Source organism: Meriones unguiculatus, chromosome 11, assembly GCF_030254825.1.
Source record: "Meriones unguiculatus strain TT.TT164.6M chromosome 11, Bangor_MerUng_6.1, whole genome shotgun sequence".
Taxonomy (NCBI): Eukaryota; Metazoa; Chordata; class Mammalia; order Rodentia; family Muridae; genus Meriones; species Meriones unguiculatus.
In genome coordinates, this window is record NC_083359.1 from 59,610,499 (window position 1) to 59,623,479 (window position 12,981).

Below are 12,981 nucleotides of genomic sequence, written 5' to 3' on the forward strand. Positions count from 1 at the left end.
TGGCCTGCAGTTCTTACCTGCAGTGTACCACAATGGGACCGCTGAAGAAGTTGCTAAAAGCATTAACCCTCCTTCGAAGTCTGAGGAGCAGATGGGGGTCTTCAGGAACCCCGTGGTCTGGCCAGCTGGTAAATTGAATATGAGTCACTTCTCTTCCAGTTGCTTTTTCTTTTTTCTACTCAAGAGATAATGCATTTTTGAGACATTCTTTCAAAGCAAACTCGGTGAGATAAATATATAAAACAAAGGACCTGTACAGTAGGCTCCTCATTTATCCCCAAACCTTTGCCTCAGACACTGTTTTCCTTGGTTTTTCAGGACTGAGTTTCCTGTCCCATTACTAACTGTTCATGAGAAATCACACTAAGACTCATGCACTACCCAGTAAATCAGTGATGAGAAGATCAAGGAAGGGTAAAAATAGCGGTGACGCCTCAGACCTTCTGTGCTATGAAGTCAAAGTTAAAGGAAAAAAAATAAACAAACTAAAAATGAGACACTAAAAAGGGGACCTGAGAGTTGTAGATAGAGGTTTAGATACTGAGAAAATAGCATCTTCACAGCTTTTTAGAATTCATCTGTTGTTTTCCCAGCAAGCAGGATTATTTCCCACATAGATAAAGTATGATTAATTATTTGATTTGCATTCTTTCCTATAGATTGTCACACAGAGAATTATTATTATCTTTCAAAAGGTAAATATAAAAATAATATTTTGTTTATAAGTTTCCAATAGAAACATAAATTCATTAAGATAGATAATTCAGAATAATTTCAGTGAGCAGATAGGCATTGGCCTCTATACAGTTCTCATATATGCACAATGGGGCCTTTGACAAGCATGCATTTTTCTAATGGCCATAAATAGGATTGTTCAGTCCCCAAAACAGATCAGGGAATGATGTTGTCAGAACAAAGAAGGCTTGAGGAGAAATATCCAATAATCTGTTTTGTTTTTGTTTTTTGTTTGTTTGTTTTGTTTTCCTGCAGAAAATGTACCTGAACTTTGCAATAATAAAATTCAGATCACCAATCCCCCAAAAGAGGAATAAAAGGAAAACTTAAATCAGATAAGATGTATGAGTTTAAATTGCTCCATTAAGATATACATGGTAAATCAAAGAGTCCACATATTTAAAGTGTGTTTGTTATAGCAAGAGTAGTACAGCATCATTATCTAATGGTAAACATTTTTGTCACTGTAAAGTGAAAGCCTGAACCCATCTGACTCCCCATTCTGACATTCTCAGCCTAAGGCAACCACTAATCTAGTTTTTGCATTCATAGGCTTCTCTATCTCGAATTTTTCTGAAAATGGAATTGCATAATAAGAGATGACCTCTGTTTCAAATCTTACCAAGGCCATGCTGACCTCTTTTTTGTTGAACTAATAAGTATTCCCTCTCTCATCTGTATAGCTATAACTTAGTACTTTTTAAATACTCATGCAATGTGCCATTTTCTGAAATACACCTTTCATAATGCAGAGAAACTCCTGACAACCAGGGTTGTTTGTTTTTCCACTTAATAACCACATCACCAACTCAGTACAGCCTGTGGAATTGCTTGTTACTACTTCAAAGGTCCAGCACAACAGGTACTTGTGATTGTTGTAGACAAACAGTGCATCAATCAGTAATTTAAACTTTATCCCATCAGCTTTCAAGGTTGTCTTAACCTGGTTCTTTCTGCTAAAGATCATTAAAAATAATTTTTTCCAGATGTGTTTTAGTACCTCACATTTAACATTCCTTGGTTGCACTTTATAAAAAAGCCATACAAATCTGAAAGTTCCATAATGAGATAAACTCACATGTGTAATGTTCAGCTTCTGAATGATGTAATCAGGACACCGTTTGTGTTCATTGATTGTTACAACAACATCTCTGAAGGCCCGAGTGTGTTCCTCCATGCATGGCCAGTATTCTGCACACTTGTTCTACAGTTAAAAAAAAATTATTAATGACTCCAGTCTGTCCTAAAACAGTTTCTGCTTACTCCTAAAACATCAACAATAAAAAATGTGTTCAACTGATATTTCCCAAACACTTGCATATTCTTTTTCAATAATGTGCACCTCAAGCTGAAATGTGTCCTACTTCCCACTGATGTCTCTGGATGGGTTTCTCCTAACAAATCAGCAGAAGGATGAACTGCCCAGCCTTGGCCAACTATCACAAGAAGACTGCAAAAGTGTTTAGCACAAGTGACATGCTTGCAAGTGCTTACTCTCAGGCTTGGGAACCCACAGGCTTTTACTTTTCCCAATATTGAATTACATAAGGTTCCACTGACTCCCCAACATCAAGTTTTGCTGTGACCATTTACAAATACTCTTTAAGTGGACACATCACAATGTATATAACATTTAATGTATATAGAACTTATAACAGTGCCAAATAAGAGCCTCAAAAATCAATTCAGTTGAATTATGTACACACACACATACATACACTGTATAAATGAAGGTTTTAAACACGTATGAAAATGTAAATAACATATCAACAAAGTTAAAACAGAATTGTTTGTATGAATCATGCCAGTTGCTACTCAGCATTTCTTTTCCCCAGCTCTGACCTCCAGCCTTCTGAACTCTTACCCTGTTTCCTTCTTCACATCGTGTGACCATCACAATAACTGTGGCTTTTTGTTCCCAGATCATTCTCCAGAAGTCATCAACCGTTTCATCCCGGGGTCCTAGGAATTAAGTACAGGTTATGAAATGCTTTCTCAAAAGCACTCTAAAAGAAGTTTCTAAGAGAAACTCCAAGATTTAAAACAAATTACCTTGTGCAGCAATATATTTCCTGGGTTCTTTGAAGCCCTGATCAAAACAGACAAAAAGAACAGTCACTTATGGAACACTTGTTCATTAGTATGAAAAACCGTGAATCAGAAGAAGTTGACGTAGCTGTCATGATTGTAAAGATATCTGACCATTTTCAGGTCATTGCCACAAGGCCTTCAATGGTGCTAAACAGGTTAGCTACCATCTGCAAAAATACCTGCATGTATTTTTGCTATGTAGAATTCCAAACAGCTTTTATAATTAGACTCCATCTCATCTGAGATGGTGAAGCAAGTAACAAGGCAAATCCAGACTTCCCTTGTTATAAACTGCCTGCCCCACAGTACCTCCTGCTAGTCAAACTGCTTTTTTTTCACCAGCCATGAAGTTCCTTTTCAGAGTTTTACTCAATTTCTTGCAATAAATTCCTGTAGGAACACACCTACATTTCCCCATATTTACTATTGCTGTAACATACTGTAGATTCCCTAGAGTCCTTTTATGTCATTCCAGATATGAAAAATAAAAACATTCATTATCTGTAATGACTGCTTTCTCAGCAACATGGAGTAAGATAAGGAAACAGTACAGATGTAGATAAAATATGCTAATTCCCTACAAAACTCTCTCAAACACCTTAAATTTACCTTAGCAGTGAGGAAAATTCTACAGGTAAAGGTAGCTTTGCCATTGATTGAAACTTAGAGCCAGCAAGAATACGCACATTTTCTAAATGTTAATGGTGTACATGTTGGTGATGTCAGTGATGTTATGGGCTTAATTTAAAGTGTTTATAGTAACTTCCCTAAATTTTTACAGAAACAGTGAAGGGACTAAATTGGAACACGTAGATACAAAGAAAATGAACACTGCCAACAATCAAACGAAGCTGTAAGATAACTCAGCGTGTTTACTCACATCGATGTAGCTGGCGTTTATGTAAGTGGACCCGGCATCTCCATTTACTTCAGAGAGTTCAACACGGTTATAGTCATCTGTAAAGAAATGAAAGCTTTCATGCTGAACTAAAGGCAGTCACACAGTGCCAATATACGGAAACTCGTTCTCAATATGCACTCACAGGGAAGGATGTCAACATAGCGGTTTTTATTCTGGTTATGGGGCTTTCGGGCATCTTTGATAGGAAACTTGCTGAATACCCGTGGGATGCTCTGGAAGATACAAATATTCTTTGAGTTACAAAAGGTTCTAAAAATAAGGAGGAAGAATGTCATGAGGGAAGGAGGGAGGGAGAAGAAAGAAGAAAGAAAGAAACAAAAGAAGAAAAAGAAAGAAACGAATATTTTTTTTTCTTTTATCAGTCACCATTGAGAGTAAATGAGGTAACTTATAAATACATCCTTTTTACTGACAAACACAGTGCATTATGAACACAAATACAAAATGAGCTAGATATGTTTGTGACAGGTCTTCATAATCAGATACAATGTAGTAAAGCATTATTCTACAATGTTTACCTGCTTCATAATGTGAATGACCTGGTCAATCTTTATACATCTGCAATCTATAAATATTGCTGTAACATATGCCTGGATTATATTGCTGTAGAAAAATTATCAAGGCAAATGATTATGCAAATATACATAACATGGAATCATCTTGATGACTATGTGGAATTTCTTATCTTATATCAAGGATTACACATACCTGAAATTCAGCCAGAAAAAGTCGACCCTCATCAGCAATCTTTCTTTTATATGTTTCCAACAAAATGTCAGCATGAATTGGCTCCACATCCATCAGTTGCTTTTCATCATCTGTAAATAAGTGAGCGTCAAGATCAGTGTTGTCTGTCTGTCCATCAGATAGGCATGCCTTACTAGAGACCATACCTCAGCTGTTTTCCTTCTCCCTATCTGTGTGGGAAACTTTATTCATATATAACTGTTTGCCTATATATTAATGACTTCTAAATCTTGTACTTGAGTCTTTTTCTGGCTTTGTACTATTCCCTCTACTGGAATGTGCTTCTCTTTGATGAAAGTCCTTGAACAAAAATTTTCATTGTTAGACATCCATGTTTTTGCTTGATTACATGCAATTTATAGTAATGAACAGATTTCTATATGCTATGATTATTATTTTCTTTTTTGTTGTTGTTGATAGAAATTTGAAATTAATGTGCTTAGTGCTTTTTTTTTAATTTTATTTTTTTTTATCAGTTACATTTTATTAACTCTGTATCCCAGCCGTGTCCCGATCCCTCATTCCCTCCCAGTCCCTCCCTCCCTCCCTCCCTCATCTCCACCGTGCCCCTTTCCAAGTCCACTGATGGGGGGGACCTCCTCCCCATTCATCTGATCCTGTTTTATCAGGTATCTTCAGGACTGGCTGCAAAGCCCTCCTCTGTGGCCTAACAGGACTGTTCCTCCCTTCGGGGGTGGGGAGACCAAAGAGCCAGTCATCGAGTTCCTGTTAGAAATAGTCCCTGTTCCCCTCACTTTGGGAAACCAATTGGTTACTGAGCTACCACAGGCTACATCTGAGTGGAGGTTCTAGGTTATATCCATACATGGTCCTTGGTTGAATGTCAGTCTCAGAAAAGACCCTGCGCCCAGATATATTTGGTCCTTGTGGAGCTCCTATCCTTTCCCCATCAGACTAACTCCCCTTCTTTCTTATGATTCCCTGTACTCTGCCAAAGGTTTGGTCATGAGTCTTTGCTTTGAAAACACTGCTAGTTAGAGTCTTTCAGATGCGCTCAGTAGACTCCTGTCATACGTTCAATGCACCCTTGTTCTCTCTTTTTCTCACTAACAGCCTCATATGTTCTAGACAATTTTCCACCCAGGAGCTCTATTGCAGCCTTCATTTTTAATTTTTGTTAAAATTGTACGTGTATGATGTACTTGGATGATAAAACAAAATGATTTATGCTGTTCTACACACCATTCATCTTGATTTGGTTACACTATGCTGGATCTTGGCATGAGCTACCAAGTGGGAGCAAGCAACTAACACCTGTCCTCTTCAAGAGCAGCCAGTGCTCTTCACCCCTGCGCTGTCTCTCCAGCCCCACAAACTGCAGTTTTGAAAGCCTAAGGAAATGTGTGCCATCACACATGCTACTGTTTCTCCTACTTTCCCTTCTCCTGTTTCTGATACTTGCTCTGCTTGTCATGGTCACGGCCCCCACTGTCAAATGAAGAAACAACTTGTTCATGAATGTGGTATAGTTATCATGTTATTTACAAAACTCTGTTTTCCAAGCACTGTTATGACTTTGGCTAGGTGCAGCAGTCCCCTTGGAGAGCAGGAGATGCCTAGACTTCATCCACACCGAATTGAGGGCTGTGTTTAGAGTGGGCAAGTTCTAGAGTAGTCCTTGTCGCAACTGGTACTAATTACAATACAAACCACCTGATGCTTTCAATCTGCCTTAACTCTGGAATATGTATTCTGCCCACTGGCCAGGTGTGGTCACCCCCTTGTTCCTCCTTCTGCCCTTGGCCTAACAGAGCTATCATTCTACACATGTGATCTTCTTGACTTGATCTATTCACTGATATGCACTAAATTCCATGTTCTCACCCAAGCAACGGGGAGACAACATGAAATAAAAAAGGAGCCTTCCTGACTTCGCAAAGTCTGCACCTTACTTATGGGAGGCTAATCAACAAATGCAAGAATCAGGTTGTGATACAGTCTCTAAAGGAGTCTAAAATTAAGGCTCTCCAAAGAACTGCTACACACACACTTGGTACCTCCTGTTTACAGAAGGAAACCTTTCACATAGGACAGAAAAACAAGACAGAAAAATGTTTTGAGATTCAGTGTCTTAAATAAGAGAAATTAAACTACTTTAAATATTGCAAGCACAGTTTAAATATCTTTAATGATTTTTTTTTAAATTGGGTCCTGGCTTTAAAAGCTAAAGAAATTATATAACAATTGGAAGAAGGTGTATCTTTTCATTATATAGTGTCACCATAGTGCCTTCAGTGGAAGGATGCACCATCTCATCCTGGCAAAATACCTTCTGTTTCCCCGTCCTCCTCCACCACTAGCCAGTCTGATGTTCCCTGGCAGTCTTAGCCAAGTAAATTCTTGCATTCTCCACAGACAATTTCTTATCCCTTACCCTTATACAGACCTATGCACGGTGTACAGCTATAAAATTAACCAAATTGTACTAACTCATCAATTCACCTGGCTTCTTCTATTAGCTTCCCTACCCTGGAAGGGCAGAGGCCACAGCCTGTCACTGTCACTCTCAGTGCCTTGGGCACTATTTGTGACACATCACAAACTTCACATAAATGGTTACTATTCGAATAATTAAACTTGTTTCATTGTGTGTGTCGATGGACCTTGGTCCCAGGTTTAATTAAAAAGGCATAGCCCTTATTTTAAAACAAGTGGACTCAGGTTCAGATTAATATTCATCAGTAAAAATTATTCATACTCACCCCTTTCGACAAGTTCCTGTTGTTCATCTAAATTGCTGTGAAAATTTAAAAGACAAACAAACATGAGTTTCTATAGATGAAATGAGCATGGAATTCAGTTGGCATTCAACTTAACTGAACAAACATAATTTTATTAATGTACTAGACTGAGGGAAAAATAGAGATAAGGAGAACAGAATAAGGGGTAGGGGGGGAAATGAGAAGAAGAGAGGTGAAAAGATGGAAAATGAAAGAGTAAAACAGGATCTTGGGGAAGAAAGCAAAGAAGCTGCCTGCAAATTTCAGAAGTTAAGTGGACCCTCCCTTTTTTTTCATAAATATTTATTTTTCTTGGGAAAGAAATAATCATGCTTTCTAGAACTTCCTTCCTTTGCATTTGCTGTTCCAAGATTGCTTTCACCCACTGAGGATTAAAAGAGAAGGCACACACTCTTTACACTGATTACTATTAAAACAAGGCTACAATATCATTAGCAAAGGCAGAGAATAGACGGACAGCAAACGACCAATTCCATGTTAAGTCTTGGACCCCATGTGCAGTTGGGAAGTGATGTTCATATTGTCTTTTCTAGTCTACTGCTTTGGACACCAGTTAGCAACATTATTACAGCCATTGCCTCCTAATTTATCATTAATTGTCTCTCACCTGGATCTTTTCTTACGCAGCTCATAGATTTTATACAAAACAATAAGCAGGGCTATTGATGTCACAATAATCAGAAACACCAGGAATATAATCAGTGCTTTAACATTATCTGGAAATAAAAAGTAAAACACGAGAGCTTATTATTTCAAATACTTTGCTAGGTAACACAAGTAGCCTTCATGAACAAGAATTTCAATATTTTTCATTTATTGTGAAGGTTCAAAGGTAAAATTTTATAATAATTGAAATACATTAAAAATCTTGATTTTTGCAATTTTGGGCTCTGTTATTTCAAAATTCCCAAGGCATTTATATTTAAAGAGACTAATTAGAATATAGATGAGTACTTCCATTTCTTTTCATTAAATAATGTACTTTTGTAGAAAACTATCATTTAGATTTAATTCCCTTTCAGAGACTCATTTTAAAGGGATCAATGAAGTAATGTGGTTTTTACAGTTTTCAGAAGGAAACTCATAGTTTACCACTGAGCACAGAAATGGGTAACCTCCTAAGGGATTCATAAAGGCTTCTACCTCACAGAGATAAATCTCTTACATGTTCACTGGGGAATAAAACCAATTAACCAAGAGACAAAATTTATTTCATTTGACAGCAAGGATTAACGCTTTCCCCAGCTTGAGTTTTTGCTAAGAATCAATGTGAATCACACTCATAGGAAAAGCCGAGCTAAGCACTGTTGGCAATATCTTTATCCTGGGTTACATGCTATCATTTTTGTGCACAGGACGGAAATGCAATAAACCCATGCAATGATATCAAGATTTGAGCCTCCTAGCTACGCTGTTGAGATTCTAACCTTAGTTCTGATTTCCTGGAAGGGAATTTGGTCAGAAAACTATTACATTTGCACCTTAATTTCTTAATTCCTAAATGAGGCTAAATAGTTTGATTCTAGTAAATGATAGAGAGAAAAGTAGCTTTTTGTGCTTTATTGTCAATAATAATGCCCTAAATACTTAAGGTATCTGAAGTGAAATCAGAACATAATCAGCACACACAGCAGTAGCACAGATATATGTCAACCATCATGGCCAAGAAAACAGTCCCATTTAAAAGAGATCCCAAAAATATTTACACAAGGAAATACTCTTAAAATCTGTAATGAAGGTGATATTTGCTTAGTGACAAAATGGTCAAATCTATTAATTTGTTTTGTATGGTACTGTATTCTGATATATTTTTACTCAGAAATTTTTGAAACATTCAGGTACTTATTAAATACATATAAGAAACAAACAAGTCAGTCTATGGATGCTAAATAACAGCATTTTGTTCAAACAAATGCATGCACACAGAGGCATTCAAAATGGCTGGGTGACTTACAAGATGTGGAGTGCCTTTCCTCAACTGACTCTCCCAAATACTCTCCATTGTAAAAAGAGACCTAAGTTTCAAATTAAAAAAAAGAGGAAAAGAAAATATTTTAGTTCTCCACTATGAACATGTCTGTTATGTTATAAAATACACATTATTTCTCATAAAATGCTGCTTGTGTTCATTAAAAACTTCTGATTTAAAGCTGAAACTTTAATGTTATTTTACTGTATGTAGTAAAAAAATACAAAAAAGCTTATGTATTTTAGGAATGACATGAATAACAAATAGAAATGGAAGAACAAATGAAAATTTTCATGAAATGAAACCCATGATTAATAATTTTAAGGTGTAGTAAATAAGCAAAAAAGCTATGTATTAATATGCTAGTATGCTCATATTTTATTTTTAACGTAAATCTGCTGTTTACAAGAGTTGAATGTAGAATGCCCATATTTTTAAGGATAAAAACTTTAAGGATGAAAAGTTGCAGTGTAGAAATAATTATCATAAACACCAAGGACTCATAAAATTTGATACAAATAAAAAAAATCAACTTGCTATAAAAAGAAACTGAGAGGGGTGCAGAAACAAGACCCCTGATACCACATTAACTGTGTAAAAAATGGCTGTGAACAGCACCATTGCAAGGTGATAACAAACATGCATAAAAGCCTTATTCTCAATATAGGTTAATATAGGATTTCCTAATATTCAGAAACAAAATTGTGTCGGTGACCTCTTATAAAGCAACACAGTTCACAATAATTAAATATCAAACTCCACAAATATAGACATATTACATTATAAAGTCTTCTATCATAGGCTCTTGAGAAGTTATCAAAGTATAAATCATCAGTACTAACAATATACTTCAAGAATCCACTAAATTCTGTGTGCAGGCTTTTAGATATGACAGACTATGGAGGGACAGGACACAATTTTCCAAAACCATAGTAATAATGATCATAATTCTTTTCATAAGAGAAGATACAGTGAGAAAACACATCAAAACAACTCACTAGAAATAAATTATTTTTAACAAAACAAGTACAAATGTCTTTAGTGAAAGTGGTGATGCTGAATAAAGATGAGGTGGTTATAGCTTCACAAGAGTGTGTCTGTTGTCTTAGGGGGGACAAAAATGCTTGTGGAAAGAAGTTATGGTTACTGAAATGAAGAAAACGAGAGAGCTGTTTATACAGTGTGAGAAGGGATAGCTAAGTGAAAATTATCTCCTAATTTGAATTTTATGTTTATAATGTTCCCTCATATATCCCAGAATAATTTATAATGTTTGAAGAGTGGAAGAAGAGAAAAGCTATGGAATAAAGTGGTCCACAAGATAAACTCTCAGTGTGTGGAGGAATGTATGAAACACAGTGCCAAGAGCTTTGTGGCCACTGGGGAAGGAGAACGCAGTGGGAGGGAATGCAGGATGGCTTAGTACCAGCGCACCACCGTTGCTCCACAGAAAACACGGTTCAGGAAGAAATGGCACACTCACTCAAAAAATATCTGCAAGAACCAAAAACTGTGAAAGATGATGTAAATGATTATCAAAGAATACCTCCGGGTCAGAGGGATTTCTAGGGCATAATAGAAATCTTTATACTATTGAAAAAGTTACTCAACATTAACAAATAGTGAATTATTTCCAAAATGCAACAAAAGCTATGCATACCACACAGATGTCAAAGGCATCTCTGCCTATTTATTGAATAATCTGTAGATTATTCAGTGGAATTAATATAACATTAAGATATTTATTCAATAATATGTTGAAAGAATAATGCACTATGAAAAATAGAGATATTTTGCCTTTTCGAATAGGAAGAATATTTTGCATTAGAGAAATCAACTAGTGTTGTTCATCATATGAGCAAGTTAGACTATGTAAACACCACTGTAGCACCATTTAAAATAGCACATTAAAAAATTCCAAACCACTTGTGATGACTATTCTTGGTTATCAACTTGACTAAATCTGGAATTAACTAAAACCCAAGCTGATAGGTACACTTGTGAGGGACTTTTTCCTGTTTTTTTTTCTTTTAATTTTTATTTTTTTATACTAATTACAGTTTATTCACTTTGTATCCCAACTGTAGCCTCTCCCTCGGGATTTTTTTTCCTTGATTGAATTATTTGAAGTGGAATGTCATGTATATTGTATGGATGCAACACCTGTCAATAAAAAAATCTGATGGCCTACAGCTTAGGCAGGAAATAGGAGGTGGTACATCTGGCAGGCAGAAAGGATTCTGGGATAGTGCCAGGCACAGAAGATTCACTCAGCAAGATGTGAGGAGGACTGCCGTATGGTACTTGAGCAGAGGTAAAATATCGCATGGAAGAACATAGATTAGTATAAATGGGTTATTTTATGTTATGAGCTAGTCAGAGAAGAGCCTAGCTATAAAGCCTAAGTATTTGCAAAAATATTTTGCAGCTTGGGCCTGGGAGGAAAAAAATACCCTCCACAAAAGACTCACCTTAGATGCAGATTTTTTGAAGGTGGTAAATTCTACCTAAAATCTGGGCCATACTTTTTTGTGGAAGCTTACATAAAGGACACAGAAGAAAAAAGCCTTTGCTTTTTTGCCTGCTTGCCCTCCCTCTTGCTGGCAAGTCATTCTGTCACTAACATTAGAGCTAGTTTCTTCAGGATTCTGGCTGAGTCCTGAAGGCCACCTGAGATGCCCAACCTCATGGACTGAACAATTGATGGATTCTTGGGCTTTCAGTTGGTAGACAGCCATTTCTGGACTAGGTGGACCCAAGCTGATAAGGCACCATAATAAATCCCATTTGGTTCCAGAGAACCATAACTAATACACTACTTTTCTTGTTAAAAAATATAATCCAAAAAGATGATATACAAAAACACTTAGAATGACAAAAAGCCAATGAGGTCAACTATCAGGATCATATTGTGATGGTTAATGTTGAGTGTCAAATTGACAGGATCTATAATTTCCTATGACAAAACTCAGGACATATCTGTGAAGGAGTTTCAAGACTGAGTTAATTGTGGTGTAAGACCCATCCTCCATGTGGGTAGCACCACGCCATGCTAAACTCAATAATGGATAACATTTATTATTTATTAGTAATTAATAATAATAAAGAGTCTAAATAATAAAGTGAAAGTAAGCTTAACTTTACTTTTTGCCATCATCCTGACATCACCCCTTACCACCATAATGGACTGTACCTCCTCCAGCTGTGAGCAAAAATAAGTTCTTTCTTCGTTAAGTTAATTTGGCAGGTATTTCAACAACAAGACAAGTTATATTTAGCAACAAGACGAGTTGCTAATATAGAAATACTAACATAGAAATATTAGTTATTTAGCAAATATGAAAAAACAGCAGTGAAATGGCTGAGCAGGTAAAACTGCTTGCTATGCAAGCCTGGTAACCTGAATTCAATTCCTTGAATTCATGGAAGAAGGAAAAAAAATTACTTCCTAGAGATTTCATCTAGCTTCCAAGTATGTGTACTATAACACATATGTACCTATTTTGCATACATATATGCCTTCATAAGTACAGTAAAAATTACAAAGAAAATTGCCTCCAAGGAATGGGGCCATTGTGATACACCTGAGCACATGACTTTCATTCCTTTGGAACTGGTATGTGCAAAGAAGGTGGAAGAGCTTGTAGCTTCATGTTAGAGAAGACTTAGAGTGCTTATAAGTAAAGCCTAATGTATTATTCTGGTAAGAATCTAAAGACCAAAATGTCAAGAGGATGGCAAACATTGAAAGCTCA

At 36.4% G+C, this 12,981-nt stretch overlaps 1 protein-coding gene across 5 annotated transcripts in view; it reads right to left on the bottom strand.

The window, feature by feature from the left end:
• Positions 1 to 12,981, bottom strand: part of Ptprc (protein tyrosine phosphatase receptor type C) — a 113,217-nt gene that overhangs the window by 16,273 nt on the left and 83,963 nt on the right. For all 5 annotated transcript variants that reach the window (XM_021655930.2, XM_060364380.1, XM_021655929.2 and 2 more), the window contains 10 exons: positions 9,212 to 9,272; positions 7,865 to 7,973; positions 7,219 to 7,253; positions 4,457 to 4,566; positions 3,870 to 3,960; positions 3,707 to 3,783; positions 2,788 to 2,824; positions 2,600 to 2,697; positions 1,814 to 1,939; positions 18 to 175 (listed from right to left, as the gene is read on the bottom strand). In XM_021655930.2, coding sequence (XP_021511605.1) covers positions 18 to 175; positions 1,814 to 1,939; positions 2,600 to 2,697; positions 2,788 to 2,824; positions 3,707 to 3,783; positions 3,870 to 3,960; positions 4,457 to 4,566; positions 7,219 to 7,253; positions 7,865 to 7,973; positions 9,212 to 9,272 — 902 coding nt within the window. The remainder of the gene's footprint in view (positions 1 to 17; positions 176 to 1,813; positions 1,940 to 2,599; positions 2,698 to 2,787; positions 2,825 to 3,706; positions 3,784 to 3,869; positions 3,961 to 4,456; positions 4,567 to 7,218; positions 7,254 to 7,864; positions 7,974 to 9,211; positions 9,273 to 12,981) is intronic.